We start from the raw sequence: 14,645 nt of genomic DNA on the forward strand, positions 1-14,645 counted from the left end.
TGCTTCTCAAATAGGGAGCATGGGGAGGTATTGGAGGACATGTGTTGCCATCATATATAGTACTCATGCATGAACGATACACAAGCCTCCAGCTATGTCACAGCGGTGCTCGAACTAATCAACAGGCTGCCTGCTCGCCCAGGAAAAGAAGTACATGGGAATGTGGGTGTGCAAAGCTGATGGATTTCAGGCAGAAACCAAAAGAAAAACAAAGGAGACGTCCGAGGCAAGGAAAAAAGTGACAATAAACCGAAGAGAAAAAAAGACGACGCTCAGTTTTTTTTTCTACGCTCGCTTCACATTGGCTGCGCTTCGCCTGCGCCAAGAATAGGCCAGATTTTCACAAAATTGTCACTACTCGCCTGGTGCGCCGCCACACCCAACCCGGCGCAGTCCAGTCTACCAAATTACCCAAGTGGACCAAATCGCACCGCTACCCCGTGCCACCTTGCGCTGCACCACAAAATTAGAGCAACACAGACACCTTCATGTTTTGCCATGAGTTCTTGCCTGAAGTGTGTGTTTTTCTTTTGATCATCTTTGCAAAATAACCTGAAGTGGAGCCAAAGAGAGCAACAATTGCCAGCATTTTGGTGAAGAAAGCAAGGAAAACATGAGGCGCACACTGTATTCTTCCGCAGAATCACTGGAACTATTTTTGTGAGCTACTCCTGCATTTACGGACCAAAGTAGTCTAAATTTTCCTATGGCAACGTTTGCCGCGTGAACACTCAGAGCAACATGCGGTACCATCAACGTGTTACGTCAAGCTTTTTCAAAGTGGGAAGTGGTGCCGCTCAGGGGCTTTTACCTCCTACAGCTCTAGTTATGGATTTTTAATTTGCAGAGGCTTTTTACATGCTGACAGTCAGAGAGTGGAAGACATTAAACATATGCGACACCGCTTTATGCGAATACACTTATCCAGTTATTTAACACTTATCCAATTTTTATTTCTCTTTCCTCGCTAACTCGCAAATAGGGAGCTTAATTTGTCTTTCATAGCCCGTCTGCTAGATAATTGGATGAACTCTTGCAGAGTCTTTATCAGTGTAAATGTAGACTAGACTATTTATTCACATGTGGCAGGAAATTGTATTGCTTGTAGAGCATTTTAAAGACCATTATTTTTAGTTTCTATTAAGTCCCCCGTCCTTCCGGAACTATTTCTTTAAAAGCAGAACAAGACAGTGAAGAGTCTAATAATAACAATCATAGGAAAATGATTTCTTTAAAATGGAAGCACATGGAGAATCCAGTCTCCGTTTTAAGCAAGAACACTGCTTAGCCTGCCAGCAAATGGCAGAAATCTGTGATTAATTGATACGCTCATAATTGTTACAGCTTCCATGTCCTGCTAGCTTGGTGTTCTCTTCAGATCAACATATGCTATAAAAGGGACCTTTGTAATGATAAGAGTCGATTTCGCTGCAGAATCCTACCCTTCTCTCTTCAATTGCCTTTGTTCCAGAAGTGAGGTCAAATGGGCTCACAGTCCTTACAGTGCGTCCGATGGACGGCATGCTCTGCAAAGCTGCCTGTTTTGGGTTTGAGTGGAAATGAATCCGTAAAGTAGTGGGTAATTCCTCACGTGTAGCTCTTTCCCCGTTTTCTGTAAGACTGTAAAGCCACAGCCAATAAACTCTTAACAATGACCATCATCATGCAGTTAATTCATAGAGCGCTTTTTCAACTCAGATACTTGACATGATAAAAGCAAATAAATGCAAATGTACAAACGAGCAAAGTAGCAGTACAAAGTGAAAACCTAACAGCAGAGTTCAGAACTAGAGTTAGCGTTACAGCCCCAATGAGGCTGTGTCTCCAATTCCACCACACCACTGAGCTTTGGGAACAGACAAAAGTTGTCTCTCGCTACATCGCAGTTGGACATCGCTCCCTCACTCTATCCCGCTTTTCAAAAATGAGTTCATAAATTGTCACAGTGGTCTATGAAGGACAAGTTATATGCAGTATTCTAGTAATGTTATGTTGCATATGTTGCATCTTCACACTGCACATAGTGTGGCATGTTTGACATGATAAAGTGGAAAAAAAAATTATCCTAATTTTTCGTGTGGAAGTGGTAAGTTATTGGTTTCTTAGTTCTTCCCCACTCCGTTTGAAACACTTTCTTAAGTTTAGAATAAGTAAATTGGAGAAGCTAACTAGCTAGCTCGGTCGCTTCCCATACGAGCGGCGCCCGTCTTATGTCTTTGTAGTGATCCTGTAGCCTGCGTAATGTGGTGTAAACAAAGAATAATATAAGTTAGCCATAATTGTAGAGGTGTTATTTAATGATTGCAGGGCTCTATAGATGTTCAAAGTATTTAGAAAGTCTGAAACAGTTTTTGTATAATAATCCGCTTATAATATTGAATCCTACTTTGCGGAAATTCACTTAGCAATATAGTATATATTATTAACTGCAATAAATGAGGGATGCCTCTATCTGTTTTCCCATATTTGGTTGAATCCACAGATTCCAAAATATCAACAATTCAACTTGAATGGCATCACGTGGTGATGGACTGTAACCATGAGTCAGCAATCTGGAACCATAAGCCCGTCTATGAATGGGGATGAAACAAGAAATGTCTGTTGACATTAGCAGAGCATAAAATCATTTTTGGCTGAACAGTTAATCTGCCGAGATCCTGCAGATATGTTCTAAGATGGGAGAGTCTGAAATAGTCCTTCTGTTCTGGTTGTAATTTAGTTTGTTCATAAAGCCTGGGGAGTCCATGCTAAAGGGGGCAGACAGAGACAGGATAGAGAAAAGACAGAAACAACCACAATAACATTAACAGAACCTGGGAATGGACAGGGAGAGCTAAGAGAGCGAGCCGGTGATCAACTTGAGCCATCAACTTCATCCTTTTTGTTTCTGTAGCGTTGGTCGGGCCAGATAAACATGGAGCGAGGTACCACGTGATTGGTTGTTTTCGTATACAGGTAGTTTGGACCTGTACATCATCAATGCGTGGCTTACCATGCAAGATAAAGGTGCTCACCAATGTAGACCAAAGATCTTCTTGTCAGGCGAAACATGCTCCTCGGAACAGACATCACAGCAGGTCCTCCAAAAGATCCATAGCCCTATTTCTTCTTCATCTTCTACATGGAATCCTTTGGTTAAGAAAATGTCTCATCATTCCCTACAGTGTGAACGTAGCCGAGGACTTCAGCAGAAAATGAAGGGTCGTCAAAACAGCTTGATGGTTCCAAGACCAGGCACTGCCATCTAAGTGTATCAAAAAGGAAGCTTTATTCTGATGCTACAGATGTCTGAAAACATTTGAATACAGATAACATTCCAAGTTGTTCCGTCATGCTGACATTTTTAGTACTCATTTCCCAAATAAATCGATTACATTATGCAAACCAGAATGAGAATTATTGCACGATTTCTGCAAGGTCTCCATGCGGTGAATGTGTGAGATTTGCCTGCATCCCGGCCTGCATATGTTGGAGTATAAACGGCATTCATGTAGCGCTTTTGTTTGAAAGGTTAAGCGCCAATTGTCCTGCCAAAAGTGCAGAACGAGAAACTCCACATCAATGTACCCTCCAGTAAAGTGGCGCATCGCAGTGCACGGGGACCAAGGCCAACGAAGAACACTCCTTCATGTAATTAGTGAACCAATTGACTAGTTCATGACATTCCTGCACTTTTCAGTATCCCTCTTAAGTGATATACAGGGCAGAAGCGGCTACAGTTTATTACTCGTTCTAGACCCGACTGAAAAGTAGGATTCCTTATTTCATTAAGGTTTAAGGACATTATTTCATTGGTATATGGAGTATAGAAAACCTGTTTACAACCTTCTAAATGCAGTTTTTGAACAGTATTAGTGCCCTCTAGAAATGAAATAACACCCCTATAATCACCTTTACACTCATATTGCCCAATACAGTACACTGTAAAATATTTTCCTGTAAATTTACAGTAATTTACTGGCAGCACGATGCCAGTAAATTACTGTAATATATTTCACAGTATGATTATTGTGATTTATTTTACAGTAATAAAAATAGTACTGTAAATTACATTTACAGTAATTTAATGGCAGCACGATGCCAGTAAAATACTGTAGTATATTTCACAGTATGTTTCCTGTGATGTAATTTACAGTAATAAAAATGTACTGTAAATTAAACCACGGGAAACATACTGTGACAATTTAAATTACTGTAAACTCAAAATATGTATGTTACTGTAATTTACCTGTTCAATTTTCTTCACTGTAATACAAAACAGTGTATAACTGAAAACATCAATCCTGTATTACTGTTATCTGAGTTGTTTCCAATTACTATGAAGTCAAATTACAGTACACAGTTGTAAACAATGATGATTGGAATCTTCAAATACCTCCCAAATGCAAAACATCCTAGTGGGTGATAATAAGCATGACATCCATTAACCACTATACACACATGGACAATATAAATAACTATAATGTGTCATTGTCATTAAATGTCCCATGTCATGCACAACATAATGCACCTGTACAAAAGAACACACTCTTGAAGGGGTGTCCCTAATGATCTATACAAGATGTCCATCCTTGTATTTCTGCTAAAGCTTTGGTAAATGACAAAATGGATTGTCTGTGCTGAAACATTTGAAGGAGTAGTTCACCCCCAAATGTTTTTTTTTTCTTTGGATTAGTCATGCCATGGAGACCTAGGTTTTACAGTATTTGTCGCATTCTTATGAAAAAAGATGTATTAGAATACATTTTGATTCTGGATGGGGACCGAGTTTCCTGAACTCAAGCCATCATGGCATGGGTAATTATCAGAACAAAAGAAAAAAAACAATTTGGGGGTGAACCATTCAGCAATCCAAGTCTTTAGAGGCAAATGATGGACTAACCTCTGAATGAACTCCAAAGTACTGGTTGCCTCTTCCTGGTACTCTATGTTGAAAACATAGTAGCAGGCCGTTAGGACAGCTGCTGCTGAGGAAAAGTCAGGAAGGTCCTCTGGCTGAATATGTATGACCAGCATCCATTTGTGCGCCTCCAGAACAGAGTCCCCTATAACACACACAGTAGGTAGAACAATTATTATTATAGTGTATGGTTTAGCATATGACAAAGTAGACAAATTATATCTATAATTAAAATACATGTGTAGAGATTAACATGCTGCCATGTTATGGTACATCCAGGTTTTTACTTGACCTATGTACGTGTAATCTCCTTCCAAATGGACCAATCCTAGAGTTGCATCAGATTCCTCAATGAGAATACAATGTGTTCAGTTGTGTGACTCTATTACATAAAATGGAGATGTTTTTCATTTTATTACATTAACACTTGTTCTTCCACCTGACATTGGAAGAGAGAGTTTTAGAGTTTTACACTTACTAAGTGCCAGCAACCTTGGTGTGCTTGGGAGTAAGAGACTGGCTTCTGCATCTGCTGAGGTGGTTGTCACCTAAATAACACAAAAGATCAGACAACATAATTGTATAGTATTTAACATAATAATGTCTTTCTCATCAGTTTGTCTTGTATTGACCTGAACAGCTAATGGCAAGTGTGTATGAAAGAGCAATGTGAAAACTGTTACTGATTACATTAGAGAGAGAAAAGTAGGCCATAATTTATCCCTAAGTGCAATAAATATTCAGTTGACAAATATGTTTAAAAAGCATCCATGTTCACATGTTCCATGTACTTACATCAGCCAGAAGAAAGAGTGAATCCTCTTTTTCTTTGAAGTAGGCCATTGTGACAAGTAGAGATGCAACACTATGGTTGATGTTGCCCACCTCACTGATGTCTTTCAGGACTGTCTTGACATCCTTTGGCCACCTTGTAAGTTGACTTTGAAAGAAATATAGCAGCTTCTTTCCTTTGCTATTCAGGGAATCCTGCAGTCTGGTGTCAACATCAATTCCTGTCAATGTGCTAAAGTGAGCACACATGAATCTTGAAAAGAACAGAAATGGCCACTGTTCCATGAGTTCCACAATGCTGGGTGGAGGGTTTCTGTTGATAGCATAGCGTTGGGTGGTGTAGTATGTCATCTTCATCAGCTCATCCACTCGGCCACGGTATGCTGCCCGGGGACCTTCTGTTGAGAAAAGGCTCACCGTCTCTTCTCTCCTTGCTTCTGCAGATGCCGGTGTCTCACCTTCAGGGAGGTCAAGTGGTTGCCAGTTGATGCATCCGTAGCTCTCTATTTTCACACATGTAGATGTAGTGGGCTGTGTGCTGGATGTTTCAGGCTGGCTGTCATCCATGACTGCTGAACGACGTCTAGGTTTCCTAACTCTAACCAGTGTGTTGTCACGATTGACATAGTAAACCCTGGCCTTTATTTGAGACTCCAAAGAGGAATAACCATTTCCAATAACCTCTCCCTCAAACATCTCAGCAAAGCTTGCCGGGTACTTTTCACAGATTCTTTGGGCTATTTCTGAACATTGGCTTAGTTTTGGATTCAAGCACACCTCCCGGATTGAATCCACAATGATTCTTATCATTGCTAATCTAGCTCCCTTCTTGGGTTTCTACCCCTGTGCAAGAGACTGTCTTAAACTTGCTGGCATCTTTTCCCATGGGACTTGGTAGGATGAGACCCACCCAGTGATCTGTATTGGCACGTGGACTGGAGTTGTGCTTGAAGAGTTGGGGGTGCTAATGGAGGTCCTTGGCTGGCTTGCAGTCTGGTCTTGATGTCCTGCATATTAGGAAATAGCAAAGTTTATAGAATAAGTGATTGTTCCAAACTTTTAAACAGTGGATTAAATCAACATATCACGATTGACAGTAATGCTAACGAAATACAGCAAGACTCACCACTGTTCTTTTAGCAGCTATAAGTGGAATAGCTTCTATGACATCTTCTACTGCAACAAACCGCAGATCAGTGTCGCTCCGCACACCAATGGCATCCAAGTGGCTGAACAGTTTCTGGAATTCACTTTGCTGAAGTGTGGGGAGGGCCTTTCTGATGACATCATGAAATGACTGCTCCATCTCTCTTAATTAGAATGGACAGAGTGATGAAAAGAAACAAGATTAACATCAAATCTCTTATACAATGGCAATGGGTAATAGTCAGCCAGGCTCTCCAACCTGACACACGTGTAAGAAACACCTGAGTCAAGACAGTGTACACCGAGATCCACCAAAGGTACTGAGGGATGTTTTTCTATCACAAAATACACCTGAGATGAGTTGAGCAAAATCAGTCAAATTTTTCCAATGGTGTATCCCATGTCATTGTGGTCCACAACCACAATCATAGATTTGTGGTATTTGGTGCCCTTGTACGTGATAACTGGTGTCACTACAGATCCCTCATTAATGCCTCCCATCCTCACAGCTTCTTGTATGCCAGGATTATACAACTGACCATCAAATTCATCAGCATGCTCTATTTGCACAGTCGCTGGGAAAAGGCTGCCAGCCTGAAGATAGGCTTGTAGGAGTTGATGTCTCTCTGCCAGTGTGCTATTAAGGTTTTTGAAATTGTGAAGCTTTCTTGCGCACTGTTTAAAATACCAGTGCTTACTCTCAAAACGAAGAGTCCAAAGTCTAATGAGTGGACCAAAATGTAGTAGGAGTCCGGGGTAGTGAAGCAAGTAATGGTGTTTTGGTTTCAGAGGTTTATCTGGAAAGAGGGTAGCTCTTGAATGAATATAGTCGTCCAGTAAAACTTTAAGCTACTTGGTTGGCATGGATTTTTGGAGCACTTATCATTGCCACTATCTCTCGTAGCTGTAAGCACAACTGCCAGACCTCATCTTCCAGAGGATTATTTATCCTGTCACCAACAAGCAGTGGGAGTAAATGGAGAAAACACCAGTTCCCCCCAACTTCTCACTGTCTGCACGTACTTCACATGGTCGACTGGAGGAATCATTTTGGACATACTTAAAAGTAGAAATTATCCTATTCAACTGAGTGTACGTAAAATGCTTCCCTACAGTGACAAGCTGTTTAATGTAAAGAGCCAGATCTGTTGAAACAACACCTTCAAATAAGTCATGGCCTAAGCATGGAGGGAGCCCCGGGTCACACACATGAAAGTATTTCAGGCTGTTGAACAAAGAGTCAAATTTAACACCATCAACATCAGCTAAGCCCTGGTTCATTGCAAGCAAATCCACAGACTTCTTGTGACTCTGCTTTGTACGTGAAGTGCCTACTTCTGTGGGACACTGTGTAAAAGTGTCTCTGTCTATAACACAATAGCGACAAAAAATGTTTACTTCTGCTGAAATTTTCTGTGAAGCCACCAATGGTGTGTGACCCAAGATTATCTCCACAAAATGCAATCACTGCCGCTTGCACAATCTGACTGTTTTTCAACTCAATTCCAGACTCCTCAAGGTCCTTCAAATCTCTCACAAGAGGGGCAAACACTAGCTTGCCCAAAAAACTTAAAATCCTCCTCCCTGCAAAGCATCACAAGCTGTATAGGATCTATGGGGGACCTGTTGTGAGCAGAGATTTCAGACAGTGTCATGTAAACTGCAAGTTGTTTGTGCTTTTTTCGCCCGGAGCCAAAAGAGGGTTGGCCACTTCAAATGCATCTTGGAACAAGATAATGGAAACTGTGGATGTGCACAGCTTAAAGATGATCTTTTCTTTAAAATTTCTGCCGTCCCTTACATCCTCAAGTAAAAGTGGATCATCTGATTTTTGTTTCTGAGCTTCAGTAACCTCTTCTTTAACAGACCGGTGTCTAAACCAAGATAAACCTTTGTGGGTGCTACATAGTTAAAATTTCTCTTGAAATATGTCTTCCTGGTTTGATCAGATTTAAACATTCCCTCGTTATACAGTCGCATGAGGTTATTCTTATTTAGCCCAGTTATAATGTTGTCAATTTGACTTTCTGGCATATTCTGCTTTGTGAATTCATCCTTCAATTTGGAAAATACTGTAATGCCCCTGGTTGTGGTAAGGAAGACACTCACGTCGCCGATGCACTTCAATCGCTTCATTAACAGTCAACAGGGGACTGGGGAATGTCCCGGCCCCTGTACGGTGCCAACCTGTCCCGGTGCAGGAAAACTTTTCTGCCCCTAGGGAGAACCGCAACCCGATAAACAACCTCCCCAACCCGCTCAAGCACCCTGCATGGTCCATCCCAATGACTGTCCAGTTTTGGGCATCGTCCTCTTTTCCGCTTGGGCGTGTAAACCCAAACTAGCTCACCCTGCAGGAAGTCACGTCCCTTGCTGCGCACGTCATGGTTCCTCTTCTGCCTCATACCAGCCTTCTCCTGCAATTTCCGGGCATACTCGGGTCCTGGGCGGTCCTCTGGGCTGTCTGGCGGCCTCCCAAACGCCATCTCCGCCGGTGTCCGGATCTCCCGGCCCAACATCAACAAGGCCGGGGTGCAACCTGTGGAACTCTGGACAGCTGAGCGGTAGGCCATCAGCACCAGCGGAATGTGCTGGTCCCAGTCCCGCTGATGGAGTGCTGCATGTGACCTGTCCTGGGGCCCCTTGTACGCTGCACACTCGTCACAGCGCCGGCAGAAGTCCTCTACATCCCGCCGGTGCTGTCCCCAGTAGAATCCCTGGCGCAGTCTTTTGAGGGTCTTTGTGCTCCCAAAGTGGCCAGAGCCGGTGCCCCTGTGACATGCCCTCAGCACTGCCTCCCTGAGGGACACAGGCACCACCACCTGCCAACTCTCCTCCCCGGTGGCTGGCTCCTTCCACGCACGCTGCAGCACGCCAGGCCTTTGGTGCCCTCCGATAGTCCCATCACGCTCTCCCAGGGCGGCCTCCTGCCGCTCTCGAGCCAGCGCCACACTGGCGCATCCTCTTCCTGCTTGTCCGCCCACGCAGCAGCACCCACCGCCTCCAACGTGCAGCACGACGGCTCACCAGCTGACTCGTCACCGCGCAGCTCCCTCTCTCTGGCGTCTCACCTATCGCAGTAGCTGCAGCCGTCCACCGCACACGGCCGACGCGAAAGCCCGTCAGCGCTGGCATGCTGAACACCAGCCCGATGGATCACGCTGAAGTTGAAAGACTGCAGCTCCTCCAGCCATCGTGCCACTTGGCCCTCCGGTTCTCGGAAGGTCATCAGCCACTGCAGCGCCGCATGGTCCGTTCTGATGGTGAAGGGCACGCCACACAGGTAGTATTTGAAGTGGCGTGCTGCCAGCACAACAGCCAACAGTTCGCGTCTGGTCACACAATAGCGACGCTCACTCTTGTTGAAGACCCGACTGAAGTAGGCGATGACTCGTTCACCTTCTGGCCCCACCTGCGACAACACTGCCCCCATGCCAACATTACTAGCGTCCGTGTCCAACACAAAGGGCAAAGCGGGGTCTGGGGCGGTGAGGACAGGGGCGTTCGTGAGGGCTCTCTGGAGGTTGGCGAACGCCTCTTGGCATTCGGGTGTCCATGCATAGCTCTGGCCATTCTGGAGTAGGCGAAACAAGGGTGCACCAATGCAGGAAAACCCCTTCACGAACCTCCGATAATATGAGGCGAGTCCCAAGAAACTCTTGAGCTGCTTTTGGTCTTTTGGGGCCGGCCAGTCTCTGATAGCAATGACTTTCTCTTCCAGAGTGCTAATACCACTAGCATCCACTCTGTGGCCCAAGAACTCCACCTCTCGCCGCATAAAATGGCACTTCTCTGGATGCAGTTTCAGTCCAGCCGCTGCAATCCTCCCCAACACTAGCCTCAGGGAGTCAAGTGCAGCCAGGAAGGACCTCCCATGGACGAGGACGTCGTCCAGGTATACTAGACACTGCTTTCTGGGAATGTTTGCAAGCACAGTGTCCATCAGACGCTCGAATGTCCCTGGTGCATTGCAAAGTCCAAAACTCATTACTCTGAATTGCCAGTGCCCCCTGGTGGTGCAGAATGCAGTCTTTGGTCTTGACTCAGGGGTTAGGGGGACCTGCCAGTACCCACTGCGCAGGTCGAGCGATGAGAACCACGCGGACCCCGACACAAGGTCCAGCGTCTCGTCCACCCGAGGAAGTGGGTAACAATCCTTCCTCGTGACCTTATTCAGCGGTCTGTAGTCCACACAGAACCGCGGCCTGGCACTCTTTTTTCTGGGGACCATCACAACGCCAGATGCCCACGGACTGTCAGAGGGCTCTATGATCCCCGCCTTCAGCATGGCCTGGATCTCTTTATCAGCCGCCTCCTGCTGGGCCATGGGCAGGCGACGGGGCCGCACCTTGATTGGTCGTGCGTCCCCCGTGTCGATGTGGTGTTCAACAAGGTGCGTGAGGCCCACCTCATTTTCATCCAGGGCAAAGATGTCCCTGAAATCCCACAGCACTCTCCACAATTGGTCTTGCTGCCTCGTGTCTAGGCCAGCACAGTTCATTTCCCAAATAGAGCGGATCGGCTCCGTCCGGTCTTCCACCGTGTGTGGGCTTGATGACGCTGCCCCCACCTGGGCACAGGTCCTCTTCGGGCGAGCGGACTCTACCCTTGACAACGATGGCTGTTCCGCGATGTGCGCAGACGCCGTGTCAATGGCCACGCCTACAGTCTGTCGGGTGGGAGTAACAAGCTTCACATGCTTGCCTCCCGGCAAAATTATCACCGCAGATCCCAGGTCCACCACAGACCCTGTGGCCTTTAGGAAGTCCCGTCCTAGTATGCACTGGTCGCTCACATCTGCCACCCAGGCCACGAAGGATGTCGAGAGGCCCCCCAGGACAAACGTGAAAGTTCCTTTTCCTTTCATCCGCGCTGTCTCACCGGTCACTGTTCTCAGTTTGGTTGAGGTCGGCTCTATAACGGTCCCCGCTGGGACGACGTCAGACCTCACAATTGTGGCTGAGGATCCAGTATCCCCCAGGGCCATGCAGGTAACATCTCCAACCTGCACACGAACATGACAGGGGTCGCCCACCTCTGTCCAGCACACAGTCGCAACAGCCGGACCCGTTGTTATACTGATCCCCACGCACGGTCTCCTCTTTCCGGTTAACAGCAGAAAGGGCCCGTGCCATCCGGGCTACACGGGCCCCCTCCCGTTTCCCAGCTGGTCTTTGGACTTGGGGCAGCGGCGCAGCAGGTGGCCTGGTTGACCACACCCCCAGCAGATCACAGGGCGTGAGCGGCGATCACCTCCTTCCTCGCGCTGTGCCATTGCTGCACAGACCAGTTCCTCCATCCATGCTGGCCTTTCTTCTGCCTTTCCCGCCAAACTCGCAGCTGCAACCGGGTGGGCTGGTGACTGCAGCGCCCCCTTGGCTGCAATCTCTCTCTCCATGGCGAGCGTGAGGGCCCCATCCAGGGTTGTGGGGTGGGCGAGCTGGACATGCAGGCGCAGCTCATCTGGTCTTAATGCTTGAACGAACTGGTCACGTATCAACTCGTCCTGGATCGAGCCCGGCATCCCAGCATAGGCGTGCCAACCCAGGGTCTCGATGTCATGGGCCAGGGAGCGGAGCGGCTCCCCTGGCTGTCGCTCACGGTGCTTGAACTCACATCGTGTGGTGTCCTTCACATCAAACACCCCGAAGCGCCTCTGCAGCGCGCCAACCAGCTTGCAGTAATTAAGCCTCTCTTCCGGGCTCAGCAGCAGCAAGCAGGACGTTGCCTCATCTGTCAGTGATGATGCCAACAGCAGCGCCTTCAACCTCTCCGGCCAACCTGAAGCATCAGCCACCAGCTCAAACTGAGCTTTATAGGCCTCCCAACTCCCCCTACCGGAGAATTTCAGAGATTTCATGAGGTCCCACGTGTACTTATGGGCGCGGCCATGTTTGCTCCACTCTGCGTTGTGACGCAACTCCATCATTGCGGCTACGTGCTCGTTTTGGTGCGAATCGCCGGCCTCATGGCGACCGTGCTCGGCGAACTTTGCCTCAGACATGCCGACCACACGCTCATCTGCCTCCTCTTTTACTGTCGCTTGAGTGTCGAACAGGCATGTCCATCACGCACTCACCAACTTCCTCCTTCACTTTACTTTGAGCGCCGAAATTGCCGAACATCCTCACCACAACAGCGGCCAGGCAGCGGGTAGATACCGAAGCTTCTGACACCAATGTAATGCCCCTGGTTGTGGTAAGGAAGACACTCACGTCGCCGATGCACTTCAATCGCTTTATTAACAGCGGTCAACAGTTCACTCACACCTGGGCTGCTGTAGGCCACAACCCACGCCAACACACGCACGCCATTCGCTCCTCGCTAGCGCTCTCTCCCGACTCTCACTCCCCTAGCGTCACACCCAGTCTCACTCTCTCACTTGTGACGTGGCACCGTCACTTTCCAAGCCCCGCCCTCTTAAAGGCCCAACACACAAAGTCACAGATATTACAATACTATACTGCTGTCATGGACAACTTGGAAATCCTCAATTAAACTTTGGATAGTGCTGGCTGTAGCAGCATTTTGCCTTGCATCCTCAAGTAGTGTCAGGATTTGCATCAAGTTGTACATTATCACAGCTATCATCATTGACAAGATTATCAGGCAATAACGCATCATTTTCCATTTGGACTAGCATATCAGTAGAATTGCTGTGTTTCCTGCTGATGTGGGATGTGAAAGATGACTTCAGGTGAAAGTCTTTTTTACAGTTGGGAAAGGGGCAGCCGACCTTTTCCCCATTCCCTATATGCATTTTTAAATGTTCACAAAAGCTTTGTAGACTGCTACATGTATGCTTGCATCCCTCGACCTGACAGGTCCTCACAGTGGCTTGAGCAGGTCCATGGATAGCTTCCTTTGGCTGTGTATGCTTTCGACGCATGTGAGATTTAAGTGCCAATAATGTCTGGAAAGTGCAAGGGCAACTAGGCAGACCACAATAGAACCTGGAATTAGCCAGGTGTCTATGCATCTTAACATGCTGATAAAATGTGATAAGAGTCACTGTGGATACATGACACTGCTTGCAGACAAAATGGTTGACCATTTTGATTACCTGCCTTGCAACTAAACAATAACTAAACTAACCACCAAACAACAACACAAAATTCAAGTGAAACTGCTGCTAGGCCTACCAGTTTTGCAATGCAATTGCATGATTGCATCATTTTAGAAAACAAGAGGTTGACTTTTATGAATGAAAGTTAATAATAGCAGTCAGTTACGTACAGACTATGGTCACATATATTTTCTTCTTTGACTCACCAAAAAGCTGTAAGTTTTGTAAGAAGACAGTGAAGAAGTATTTCTTCCAGATCTGCCTTTTCCCTGAATTATAAAAGACAATGAACATTAAATGATATATGGACAACAAAAGATAAGGTTAATTAAAACTACAGCAAAAATATAAGCAGCTATAACTGGTTATATATAACTAGCTACAGCACACACTGGGCTGCTGAGTTTCTTAATAGTAATCAAACACATCTGAGCTATAGCCTACTAAAGACATTACAATTGAAAAGACTATCACAGTTACAGTATAACTAGTAAAATAGTACACAAAATATAAATGATGTTGGTTTTGAAAGAGGAGTTCTAGCAACTTTAACTTCCAGGTGGTATGCTAGGTCTATACAATAGCTTTCTTTCTCTCATTTACCCAAACCTACAAAAGTCAAATCTAATCCAATCCAATCTGCAAATCTAGCTTGTTATATTTTCAAGTGTTGACTTCTCTGAATGAGATCTATCTGTAGATGAAAGAATATACTTACTAGTTTCAATATATTTTCTCTCT

General features: G+C 45.8%; 2 protein-coding genes across 7 annotated transcripts in view; one reads left to right on the forward strand and one right to left on the reverse strand.

The window, feature by feature from the left end:
* Positions 1–14,645, forward strand: part of LOC131136548 (potassium voltage-gated channel subfamily KQT member 5-like) — a 107,718-nt gene that overhangs the window by 46,920 nt on the left and 46,153 nt on the right. The gene's annotated exons all lie outside the window — the stretch shown is intronic.
* Positions 1,950–14,167, reverse strand: LOC131136588 (uncharacterized). Of its 3 annotated transcripts, none has more exons than XM_058083646.1 (6): positions 14,111–14,167; positions 6,819–7,002; positions 5,696–6,699; positions 5,379–5,448; positions 4,883–5,045; positions 1,950–3,244 (listed from the first exon to the last, which is right to left on the reverse strand). In XM_058083646.1, exons 3-6 carry the CDS (start codon positions 6,500–6,502, stop codon positions 3,136–3,138), a joined length of 1,149 nt encoding a protein of 382 aa, XP_057939629.1. In that variant the 5' UTR covers positions 6,503–6,699; positions 6,819–7,002; positions 14,111–14,167; the 3' UTR covers positions 1,950–3,135. The 3 variants fall into 3 exon arrangements, with proteins under 3 accessions (XP_057939629.1, XP_057939620.1, XP_057939635.1); XM_058083637.1 differs by lacking the exon at positions 14,111–14,167 and adding an exon at positions 9,189–9,372; XM_058083652.1 differs by lacking the exon at positions 14,111–14,167 and having other exon boundaries at positions 6,819–7,077.

Source organism: Doryrhamphus excisus, chromosome 1 (assembly GCF_030265055.1).
Source record: "Doryrhamphus excisus isolate RoL2022-K1 chromosome 1, RoL_Dexc_1.0, whole genome shotgun sequence".
Taxonomy (NCBI): Eukaryota; Metazoa; Chordata; class Actinopteri; order Syngnathiformes; family Syngnathidae; genus Doryrhamphus; species Doryrhamphus excisus.